General features: G+C 46.0%; 1 protein-coding gene across 3 annotated transcripts in view; it reads right to left on the bottom strand.

Moving 5' to 3' along the window:
* Positions 1-3844: 3844 nt before the first annotated feature.
* The window catches only part of LOC135906316 (uncharacterized), a 67578-nt gene continuing 58681 nt past the window's right edge, over positions 3845-12741 (bottom strand). For 2 of the 3 annotated variants that reach the window (XR_011514647.1, XR_011514648.1), the window contains exon 14: positions 9281-9378. Coding sequence is in view for 1 of the 3 variants with exons in the window: in XM_070539131.1 (XP_070395232.1) it covers positions 9301-9378 (78 nt within the window). In the remaining 2 variants the exon portion in view is untranslated. Of the gene's footprint in view, positions 4086-9280; positions 9379-12741 lie in introns of those variants that run through there. The other variant, XM_070539131.1, reaches the window with a different exon arrangement.

Raw genomic sequence — 12741 nt, 5'->3', positions numbered from 1 at the left:
CGCCCCCCTCTCTCTCCCTCTCTTGGAAAAAGCTGGATGCACCACTGGAGAAATAAAGTTCATCGAACCGTTTCCAACCGCAGGCGTCAGGATGAGACCCGGGCACCAGCCACTTGCAAAATACACGCGCCAGGGCTGAAAGTACCTAACTGTAATAAATGCACGATTTTCACGTGCTTCAAGGCCAATCTAACTATTTGCCTCGATGAACACAAGCATTCTACCTTCAATCTTCAGCTCTTTAGCCTGCAAGAGCCAATAACTTTCCTCAAGAAAAAAAAAACCTTTCACAAGACAAACCCAACAGCGTTTTAAATTAAAGCCCAGCTGCATAAATTTTCTACATTGGCCGACGAAAGACCGCATGCCCAGGGTCGCGATTTAGCTTTCATACCAACATTGATAACTACAGCAGCGCAATGAAATTTTGCACGGCGTAACTCGAAAGCTACAGTACTTTTGTTGCTTATAATCAAGTTAACCAGATGTCCCGATTTACGCGGGATGCATCCCGCTTTTACCTCCGTGGTCCCGCTGTCCCACAGGCTATATATGTGCGGGACGGTGTTTCGCACCGCTTTGGCCATTCGGGAGCCTGAGTTCTCCGGAAATGCCTTTCTCGGCTGTGCTCGCACCACCTTCAAAAAAGACTCAAGAGGCAGGCGGCAAAGCGAAACACTGCCGGAAGCGAGGCACAGAACGGACCACCACTTAACGCTAGCAAATTTTCTCGATCTAACTACAAGGACTTCTTATTGCGTTGGTTCACGAGTGGTAGCCAAGCGGACGTGCAATGGTCATGCATCTTAATGTCGTCTTGCTTGTCACGCACGTTTTGTTGACAGCACGTGGAACAGTGCCGAAGCGCAAGTAACAATTTACTGGAGAGGTTCGAAAAGAGTTTTCCGTCAGACAAAAGAAATTTGCAACAAATGTTGAAATTTGTTTACATATCGCCAACTACTCTTTTCCTCATCCTGCTTTGGCGTCCTAGGTATCTGGTCGCATTAGCTATGATGTGTCTCTCCATTCTTTGCATGTGTAATACATTTACTGTAGTCCGTTTTATGTTATTTGTGTTTCTTTTTTTCTTCAGATCTATATATCCTCTATTTTCGTTGCTTATAACACCATTCTGACGTATTAATAATAGTGTTTTTTGCTATTACATATCTGTTCATACATCGCATTGATTATTGCAATGAATGAATAGAATTTATTGATAGGAAAGACAGAGAGGTCGACCTGAGCTAGCGCGCTCTAGTCTGCTACTCTGTACTGGGGAAGAGGGAAGGGGGGTGAAAGTATTGGGATGGATGATGATGATAAAAGAAGTGGTGAGTGCTTATTTACATGAGACAGTTGCCTCGCTAGAGCCGCTCGTCGAGCTTGGTGTCCTGCAGGAACTTCAACAATACTTTTGTGGCACGCATTGAAATTGCAGTGTCAGGCCATGGGCCGAGAATAGCTTCCTCCGACAATAGTTGTCTGCCAACGCTGGCTAGGAAACTGTCTAACGTCCTTCGCTCCAGCATATATGCTGGGCAGTCGCACAGTACGTGTTGCAGTGTTTCGGGCATCTGGCAGTGTACACAATCGATTGGCCGATGAGGTGTGCGTAGCGACGGGTGAAAGCAACGCCGAGCCGAATCCTGTGTAGCAATGATGTTTTGCTCCGTGTAAGCTTCGGGGGCAAACAGAATTTACTGTCTGGGTCAATCATACGTAGACGTCTGTGAATGTTATCAGAGTGGGCTCTGTAAGCCTTTGTAAGGTCCTGCATGAGTGCCTTGATCATGGAGTTGGTGTCAGGTCGCGAATAGGCAATCCGTACTTCATCAGAGGAAGGGGAGGCCGATCTTGCCTCACTGTCAGCGAGTTCATTACCAAAAACACCACAATGGCTAGGCACCCATTGAAAGGTGATCACGTGGCCACTTAACTCGGCACTGTGATAAAGTTCGACGATTTCCAGCACGAGCAGACAGTATGGTCCTTTGTTTAAAAAGTATTTTAGCGCCTGTAGCGCTGATTTGGCATCGCACAATATTGTCCATTTATGGGGTGTCTGCGTTCTCATAAAACGGACAGCCTCCCGTATTCCCGCAAGTTCCGCTGCCGTAGATGTCGATTTGTGGTGTAATCGAAATCGTTGAGTAATTCCAAGTTGTGGGATGACAAATGCGGCCGTTGTGGCAGATGGCGTGACCGAACCATCGGTATATACTTCTACAGTCCCACTATATAAAGTAAATATATGGGACAAGGTGAGCTGCTTCAAGCCAATGGAGGAAACGTGAGATTTCTTCCTGATTCCGGGTATCTGAAGCCTCACTAGTGGTCTTGGCAATGTCCATGGAGGTGTCGCGGTGATGTTGGTTATCCGGAATCTTGCAGGTACAATGCTTGCGTGTCATGCAATAGCTTTAGAAAAAGCAGTCAAGGTTGATGCTTGGAAGCGTTGACAGTGGATGGCGTGAGTGTCTGGTTAGCAGTCGAAGATAAGTTCGCACAGGTTCACAAGACCTGTATATGTCGATAGGACAAGCCCGTGCTTCCGCTATTGTGCCCTTAGTTGACGTGCAGCGTGGCAAGCCAAGACATATCCGTAGTGCTTGAGCCTGAAGGCTCTCCAGCGTGCGTATACAAGATTGCAATATTACAAGATTATTGCAATATTTTTTACTATGAGCCTGACCTGCTTGGAATGTGTTGTTGCCGGCAGCACGCACTAAATAAATGAATGACTATGTTCGAAACATTTAGTTTGAGTGCAGAATAAATCCGGTATCAAGGGGTTAACAAACAATGGAGAGCGAGGAGGAAACATGCACAAGGAAGCAACAGACACACGACAGGGGGGCTACATGCGTGCCTGTCTCTCTTTACGATCGTTTCTGCGTCCGGTGCTGCAATTTTGCATCCGGTGCTGGCTGGACCCATGGCTAGCATACAAGGTCAGGGGTGCTTGTGCTATGGCAAACGCCGCACACTTAAAGCTCTTCTCGCATCCCCCACCCCCTTTATACATGAACGAGAGCTCAAACTACGCCTGCGATGAGACAAATCGTACTTGAAAACTTTAGATCAACACTAATGACTCGGTGAGCACCAAAATATCTTACACGAGATGGATGTTCAACAGCGACAATATGCATGAACGCTTATTTCATGTAGTTTACATGTCATCTGTCGCAGCAGTCACCATTTTTACTAGCCACAAAGAAGTGACCAAACAAGACTGTCCCTCGTTCGTTCGTTCGTTCGATCGGGCCACTCACTTACTTTGACAATCATGTTCAGTGATTCCTGCGCATTTTATTTATTTATTTATTTATTTATTTATTTATTTATTTATTTATTTATTTATTTATTTATCTGCTTGCGTATTTAATAAAATAATAGGGTCTTACGTGCCAAAGCCACAATCTGATTGTGAGGCCCGCCGCAGTGGGGGACTCCGGAATAATTTGGAGCACCGGGGTTTCCTTAACGTGCACCTAAGTCTTAGTACACAGGTGTTTTCGCATTGCGCCCCCACCGAAATGCGGCCACCGTGGCCGGGATTTGATCTCGCGACCTCGTGCTCAGCAGCTTGACACCATAGCCACTAAGCAACCACGGCGGATCTTGCGTATTTATGAATTGCATAAAAAATAAGCATAGCTGCACCCTTCGTATTTAGTTTTACAGCATTTTTTTAATCGTTTCCCATATATTTCAACATCTATGTTAACAGAAGGGTTCCAAATTGAACTTGCTGGTAGATCGTTGGTAAATTGGGGACTGCAGTCTTCCTTGTCGCGTCGTTTCGTGCTGTTCCCGAGTTACCAACAATGTGCGTTAGATCTGCATAATTTTCTTTATTTCTTCTAGCGCTCATTCTCGAATTCGACAGTGTTCTTTTTTTTCAGGATGTATAGCATGAGCCTTGTTTTTTCAGGATGTGCAGAATGGAGGCTTTTTCAGCGTTTTTTTTTTTTGGCGGCTCGTATTAAAGGCACTATGGTTGAAAGTACGGCTGCCTTCTTCAGGAACAGGTGCTCCATCAACTCTTGTGCGCTGGCCCGCTTGTCCACGTCAACCTTCAAGAAGAAAATTACAAGTGTCGTTAACCCAGAAGAATCAGCATGACCAAAAGAATTCTCTGCAGTTGAATAGTTTAGCATAGAATGAGAAATACCATTACGTTTAAAACCATTCACAACCGGAGTTCTCCCCACAGAAAGAGCAGTATAGTATTGATACTGTTATTAACAGTCAGGTTCCCTAACCACATTTCTATGATAAATTGCACACAACTTGACTGTGTGCACTGCTGGTTCAAGGAAGTGCATGGCAGGCCAATGACCAGGCACGAGATGCACAATGGGCACATTATAGGGAGTGTTTTGTCCACACAATCCACCCAGTGCACACCATTGTTTTCTTAAACACCAGTAAATCAGTCTGCTTGGTGGCTAAACTACAATGTATCCAGTCAAGTTAATACACCATCACGCTCCGCTAAATCAGCTCGCCAGCGGAGCTGGGGCGGCTTTTTATCTTCCTCTGCAGGTATAAACATAGTGCATATACATACTAACGTACTTGCTAAGTGGCGGTGTGCAAATTGTAAAATTACACAGATCCGAGCAGAAAGGGCCCTAAACTTTTGCTCAAATCTCTAATATAGGTAGTAGTAGAAAGAGCATGTGTCATACATATTCAAAAGAAATATATAAATTTACATTTTTTAATCTACACTAACGATCTTCTCAACTGTGCTCTTTCTTAATCAATAATGCTGTTTGCAGACAACTCTGTTCTCTACCGTAAAATTAGTAGTCCTTTCAGTACCCAATAGCTCCAAGGCAACCTTAACTACATAGTAACTGACCGGAGTTCCAATTGGCACATGCAACTTAACTGAAGTAAATGCAAGGCTACGCACATATTTCATTCTAGCACGGCCATGCATACATACTTTAACAGTGCTCCTTTACTTCCTACAAGTATCTCGACCTTCACATAAGTACTCTTGGTATGCGCATGCTGACTGTGCAACTAATAATACGATAGCCGCATGCCAGAAAACTTGTACCATGATTTTAGCTATGCCTCGTACTCCCTAAAATTAACTCTTTACAAAACAGTGGTTGGTTAAAAAATTGTAGTGCATCTCAGCCATTTGTGATCTGTCTCATTCTTCACTAATTCCCCCTTTAGAAAGTGTAGAAAACCAGGCAGCGTGCTTCATTTTGTCAAACTATTCTTGCTATGCTAGTGTTCTACGAAACGAACCGTTAACCTACCCAACCATTCATCATGCCACAAGTGTTTCTGCCTCTGCCTTTCGCACAAACTTTATTTCAGCCCCCTTTTAAAAGAACTCTTTTTAATAGGAACCTGCTTAGCAGCACAACAGCAAAGCCACTGTGCCACCATGGTGGGTGTTACAAAAGGAAGAAAATGTTGCAGAGAACACTCGAACACTGTGAAAGGAACAATGGTTGCATTCATAATTCGTTCCAGTAGTGCAGTTCGTTTAAGTGCAGTGCAGCAGTAGCAGTTGCAGTTTCAACCAAAAGGCTACTAGATAGCTATATGAAGTAAGGATAACACAGTAAAACCTTGTTAAATCATACCCACTTAAACAGTAGTTTCATTTTAAAAGTAGTGAAGTCTAATCCCCGACTCAGCAGCCATTGAACATAATGCGTTTTGTATCCGCAGAAACCGTACTAGCTTACTGCGCACGTATCGGTTAACACGTAGTGTTTCCACTTTTCGTTGCGCAATCACGGCGGTGCATTGTCCCCATCAGGTGGCCCGGCAGAATAACAGGCCTAAAAAATCAGAACAACGGCCTCCGAGCACACTGTGCGTTTGCACGTAAAGCCAGATCAACATAAACATCATTTTGATGCCGTGGCAGACCATTGTGGCATCGTGCAAGCCAGGACTCGTGACATGCCAATGCTCGGATAAAAAAAACACCGGGTGCTCAGCATAGAAGAAAAATTGGACATTGTTCGTGCTATCGAACATGGCACGAAGAAGTCGGCGCAGGCACGCGAGAGGGATCTATCACTGACTATGGCGTGTGGCATTTGCAATGCGAAGAAATTGCTCGGCAGCGCTGCTGCATCTGCAAAACGATGTCGGCTACGAGGTTTGACTTTTCGCCACCATCGCCTCTGCTGTTGAAGTATCGCCCAACGACAGTGATGAGGGCGGCATGTAAAGTGACAGAACTGACGATTCAGGCCCGAATGTGGCAGAAGCTGTGCATTACATCAGCCACATGGATGCAATCATCGCGATGAAAATGGGGTCCCACGATTTCTGCAGTGCTACCGCGCCCATGCACAGAGCATCGGCAACGCCAACGAGGAATCTGCCATGCAAGTATATTTGCCAAGAAGGGGCTGGCTGAATAGCTGGCTCACAGCTTCAGAAAGTTTGGGGTCGCTGTCATCGCTGCTAGGCCGCCTCAGCATCAAACGAAAATAACAAACTTTTCCCACGCGAAACGAATAAATACTGCATGTTTTCGCCCTTTGATTGCAGTCTGTCTGATTTCCGTTTCTGAATGGTAAGTGGGCAATGTTATGTTATTTCAGTTAAGCAGTACTAACATTTAGGACATACTTTTTCCGAGCTCCGGCCAACTTAGTTTAAAGGAGTACTGACACAAAAATTTGAAGTCGAGATAACTTGTGAGATCGATTTAGTGGGTCACACACACATCGTGTGTAAAATATCAGCGGCGAATATCGCTTAGAACATATTTAAAATCAATTTTAAAGTACGTGCGCGCAGCCAATCGTAAAACAGAGCACCTCGCGACATTGACATCACCCGGGTCTGTAAATAGCCAAGAAAACGCTACGTCATGTGGCTACGTCACGAATTTTCGTTGGCTACCATGCGGCTTATTCGGGACACACGGTGCGTGCATACGAAAGATTGAGCGGCGCGTAAGCTCCGCCCAGATCCAGCCCTCCAGCTTGACTTCAGAGCCACGTCGAGAAACGCAATATAAACAACTCTCCACAACACTGCGTCGCTTTACGTGAACACTGCCAATAACGTTATGCCCCGGCGAGTGACAGAACACTTCACGACGGCGCGTCGTCCACTGACGACTCCGCTAACAGCCAGCGATAGGGCCGGTAGGCCTAGCTAGGCAGACGCCGCGGCCAACGGCGCTTACGATCCAACCCGAGCTCGTCGAAGAGCGCTTATGTTTGCCAAAACAATTAACACTGTACACTTACGTCACCCGTAATTAAATACAATTGGTTTACTCGACGCAGTCGTTGCGAAGGGCAAACGTGCAAGCAAAGCGAGCAGCCTCGCTCAGACGGTCGGTGTGTGCTGTCTGCCCGCGAAATGCCCTCGCGTCGCGTCTCCTGATCTCGCCAGTAGCTTAGTCCTAGTGTACTAGGCGTTGCTTTGAATAACAGGCGCACGTCGAGATAATTTTACTGAACTGGTAACTATTTCGTGTCGGAAACAAACTGCAGCAGGCAAGGAAAAAAAAAAAACACTGCGAGACACCGGCCAGCCAGCGCCGCCTCCGTGGAAGGAACGTCACATGCCAGCCGCGCTGTCATTGGCTGCGGCCAGACGACGGTGCGGTTGTCGGACGCGTCGGACGATGAAAATCTGCCCGGTTTGTCGCACGCCGGACGTCCGATCCGGCGCTTCGGCACGGCAAAACACCTCGATTCCGGCTGCCGTTCCGGCGCGTCGGACGCCGGATCGGACACCAAATCGGACCGTGTGTCTCCCGCTTCATCGTATGCTGCATGCCGGAGCATGCGGCGCCGCACGTCGGATCGGACGCCGAATCGTACCGTGTGTCTCCTGCAGTGCTCGCCGTCGCCGGCCGCAGTATCCGAGTCGCTGCTCTCCAGTGGGTCAAATTGAAAGTGATTGGCCGCGTCTAATACGACGGCGACTCCCACATGCAGGAAATCGTCGCCGCTGGACGACGAAAACGAGGACGACAACGACGATGATGGCGAGGACATGGCAAACCACGTGCAGGCGTAGCAGACGACTAGCAACACGAAGCTCGCGTGCCGGCGCGCCGCACGCTGGCTGCGCGGCAGAGCATACGTCATGGCTTTTTGCGAACACGTGACCACTTTGTTTACACGCCCGGTGAACCGTTTCGTTGCTCTCTGAAACCGAAACTGGGACTGGTCGCTACAAAAAAGACTGCAGATAATTACCTGTCGCGCTCTGAAGTAAATGAGGTCTCGTGCCGTGATTACTGGGTCATTAACTACTTATTAAAGCAGAAAAAACCACCTGGATTTTTTTTTGTGTCAGTACTCCTTTAACAAGCTTTCACTGCAGCTTTATCAGCCATATAGACATGTAAACATTCGCTTATAACTAAATTGAAGGGACACTAAAGAAAAATACTAAGTCAACATGGACTGTTTAAATAATCATCAGCAGCAGCAGCAGCAGCCTGTTTCATGTCCACTGCAGGACGAAGGCCTCTCCCTGCGATCTTCAATGACCCCTGTCATGCGCCAACCGATTTCAACTAGCACCCACGAATTTCCTGATTTCATTTTTTCACCTAGTCTTCTGTCGTCCTCGATTGCGTTTCCCTTCTCTTGGTGCCCATTTTGTAACCCTAATGGTCCAACGGTTATCTAACCTGCGCATATCTAGCGCTGAACTCGTGGGCTGACGTTTTAGTTTAGCGGCCAACCGAAACATTTTATGTTTAATATAACTGTACACTAAAACACAACTCCTCACGATTAAATAAATGCTTTGTTGTAATGTTAAAAGAAAAACAGCTTTTCTTGTGCTGATTTAGCATGAGATTAACCACTGTGACCGACGGAATTGTGACAGCCTGGCGCGCCTTGAAGGTGCACTGGCACTCCAAGAACAATGGCAATCCGAAGGCACCACATCCCCGCATTCCCATGCACACAACAGCGTCTTAGCGCCAGTTTTCGTGTAGGTAATATTGTGAGACACATCACATTCTCCTTCAACGGCTTGGCTACTTCCGGTCCTTGACTTCTGATGGCAGTATCTGTATGCACATTGACTCATGAAAACGCCCAGGTAAAAAAAGAGAGAGAAAAGAGAACTGGCGTGACTAGAAAAATATTTCGTATTAAAAAAGCTATAGACCACTCTGAGCGTTCTCTTTGGTACCAAATTCCCTCATTTGAAAAATACATGATTCTGCGTGGTGATTTTGCGGAACACGCAGACCCTCCCCCAAGGTTTTTTTGTACAGAGGTGAAATGCTTACGTGGCGGGTAGGTCTCTTCCTCAGATTCCTCTTCCCAGCGCGGACTCATTTGTGGGGAGTTGGAGCCGGTTCTTTTCTTCAGCATCAGGGCATACGCCCTGCAAATTACAAATGCAAAATATTCGTCCAAGTAAAATACGGACTGAGGAATGAAACGACGAATGCACGCTTCTGTCCGCGTCCTTCGCTAGTTCCTGTTTTATTTGATCTGCTTTCTCGCATTATGTCGTATAGACAACGCTGAGTCCACACCCTTCAAGTCTATGGTACGTGTTCAACAGCATTGAATTGAGCTCGGGGTGCGATAAATCATTCAGCTGCTTTATCAGTTTTTATAAGCTGTCCAAGGATCTGCTACATCTGCAATTAATTATGTATCGTAACTAATAAAGCTGACAGCTTTGATCACATCATATTCAACATATTTCCGGTTCATATTTGTACATCGCAGCAAGGCTGATTTGTTTGAACTTTTCAATATGAAAGAGCCGTTCACTGGTGTATTTCTAATACGATACTCAGATAGCAGTCACTGGAATAAACTGTGCTATTGAGCATTCTCGGACAGGCTATCATAGTACCCCAATAGAGACGGTGTGAAAAAAAATATATATTTTTGAGTGATCTCACAACCATTATTGAGTGCAAGCACGAAATTCTTGCTTATTGAGTTTATTGCTTTCACTTACACAATTTATGGCCCACAGATCTGCGTAAAAATATTCATTGTTCACCATAGGTCACACAATGAGAGAGAAGGAAGCGTGTTTTCCGAAAAAGAAAGTATTAGCGCGGCCAACCTTTTTATAATAATTTATGCCCCTCTCAAGAAGTGTCATTTTTTTTGTAGGCGTTGCCTAGCGCTTGTATACTTGGAATAAAGCTGTCAATATTTTCTAGAATGATCGCGAAACGACCATGCCACTTGATTTTGTTTTTGTGCTATAAACAACGGGCACTATGAAACATTTCGATGTCATAGGTGTTGGCCGGCGCCATCTCCATGTGTTTATGTGGGTCGTCTACACGAGTAGACGGCTCACATCATGGAAACTGTGTCCAGCGTGTTTCCCACAACTAGCAATAGGCCCCAGAAGTTACCTTGAACAGTTCTGATAGTATAAGCAGATCTAAACTGCTTTCTAATGCATTTAAGCCGCAAAAGCCTGAAGTGACTCATTGGAATGCCTCATACTCAAAAAACGCGTCGACTCCTCCGATGATACGAAAACTATCATCACCAGCAATGGCTCATTAAAGCTAATTAAGCAAAGTATGAAAGCATCATCCATCTCGTAAATAAGAGGCTAAAAGGTCTCAGCAAACTGAAGCGTACAGTGCATACATTCATTACAATCACACATACAACGTATAGAAACGTCTAGTCGGAAAACAAATACAAGTCCCGCTCGCACAGTTGCGTTTCATCAGCGTTCCGAACGTCTCAGAAGCAAAAGAAAGTCGCCTCCTGACAAGCAACCTTCCGCTTCCGCTTAGACAGCAACCCATGCTCTTAGTTGGCAAACTCAACCACAACGCTCACACTAAAGAAACGTTTCTAAGCGAAGTGGAGCGATAGCTAGGATTAGACTTGCTCGCTCGCAAGAAGAGTGTCGCTAGAAACAGGGTAACGTGCATCGTGGCACTGTGTTTCACAGCCACATGCCATGAAAGAGTTGCAGTGCATCTTCGGCTACTTCACAGATCGTAGGGCCATGGTTATGTCTCTGAACCGTCGTGAAAGAGGTCGTTGAGAAGGTCCACCTAAAAGGCCACACCTGCACTTCACAATGCTGTTCGCTATGCTTTGCAAGCAGTCTGACCCCTCAGATTGTAAAAGGTAATGAGTTACCGAGTGTGCTGCAGGCTTTTGCCTTCACGTGTTACAGGAGTGCAACATACACTCCCGAACTTTTTTTTTCGTTGAGAGCCACTGCTAGCAAAAGAAGCTTTCTGTTTCTTTCATTCTTTTACATTTAAGCCTTAAGCAGACCGTATATTGTTTGTATGACTTTCCAGTAACTAACCATCGACCATACTCGTGTCCGGTAACGCCCCACTGAAAGTCTGAATTGTCTTGTTTACGTTGTGAATAACTGTGTGCAGCGATTCACAAACAGATTAGAGATTTATTTTTCTAGAGACGGTACTCTGAAATACGTTAGCATTGCAGCCAACCGAAACGGCTTACCAATAACCTGCTTTTTGTGCTACGGTACAGGTAACTAACTGTAACATCAATGCCTTTTTCAGTGAACTGCACTGACAAATAACCATAAATTTTTCTTGGACATGCCATTTCTGCTAAATGGGTCTGGCTTCATCACCGACTCGCTTCAATTCAGCAGTCGTATGATTTGCACTGTGGTGACCGATGAATAACTGAATACTCCGATTGGTCATGCAAGTTACGGCCACGTGACGCTCTAAAAGAGCCAGATAGGTAACCGACGCACCCCAGCTAACTTATAGCAAATCAATTCTAAATAGGAAATACACCGTCTTGTGGTTTTGCAGCTAGATTCTGGACGACCCTTAAGGTCTAAATGCGCATGCCAGTAGTTTTATACTTTGATGCACTTTAGGGCTTCCTCGTGCTAGAGCGCGATGTACCTGTCACTTGTATCGAAACAATTAGGTGTTCGAGAGGATCGTGAAAAATGTCGCAGTTTCGCCAGAAGGCGAAGCATTGATTGGATAGCAAATTATTGGACTGATATACGAAGTAAACACAGCAGTTTTATCGGATATATAAACTTCTCAACATTCGCTTACAAACTAAATTAACAAACATGGCGCCATACCCACACAGGCAAACATGAAGGCATATCTACATCGATGACCGCGGACACTCGCTGTCGAAACGTGGGCGTGAATAGCGGTAGCAGCAGTGGGCGAATTCCCCTTCGTCATTCCTCTCGCTTCGACGTCAGCACACGGGGAGAACACAATGCACACGAAGCTAAAAGCCCTCGGCGCACCTATACTGCACCCACCGCAGTTCGCTTTCAAGATAGGGCCCGCGCTCAGCCACACCTTACGCAGCCGCAGTAGACCCCCCCCCCTCACCCCCCCCCGCCTCCTTTCCTGCTGACTTAGGTGCGATGGAAGACGGTCGCCCCCTTTAGGTTGTTTCACATGGCGCGATTGGGGCGAAAAAAAAAATGTTTCTGCCGCGCACGTCACAGAGCAATTTTCGCCGACAGCTTTCGCATGCGTTTGCGCCAGCGCGATTTCTGTCGCTGTGATTTGCAAGGTTGCCCTTTGCCCACGAAGCATCCATGCCTACATTGTCAAATAAAAACTACGTGGAAACTAGCGAAATAATCGAATTTTCCTATCATTATTTGACAATCCAATAAGTGCACCATCTTTCAACGTTTAAAAGCGTTGAGATTTTACGACAGCTTGCAGGTGCGGTTAGCGAGACGCTGCATAACGCCGAAAGTATGAGCTTGCAG

Source organism: Dermacentor albipictus, chromosome 5 (genome assembly GCF_038994185.2).
Source record: "Dermacentor albipictus isolate Rhodes 1998 colony chromosome 5, USDA_Dalb.pri_finalv2, whole genome shotgun sequence".
Classification (NCBI taxonomy): domain Eukaryota; kingdom Metazoa; phylum Arthropoda; class Arachnida; order Ixodida; family Ixodidae; genus Dermacentor; species Dermacentor albipictus.
Note: the sequence above shows the minus strand (reverse complement) of the source record. Positions and strands in the feature narration are given on the sequence as shown.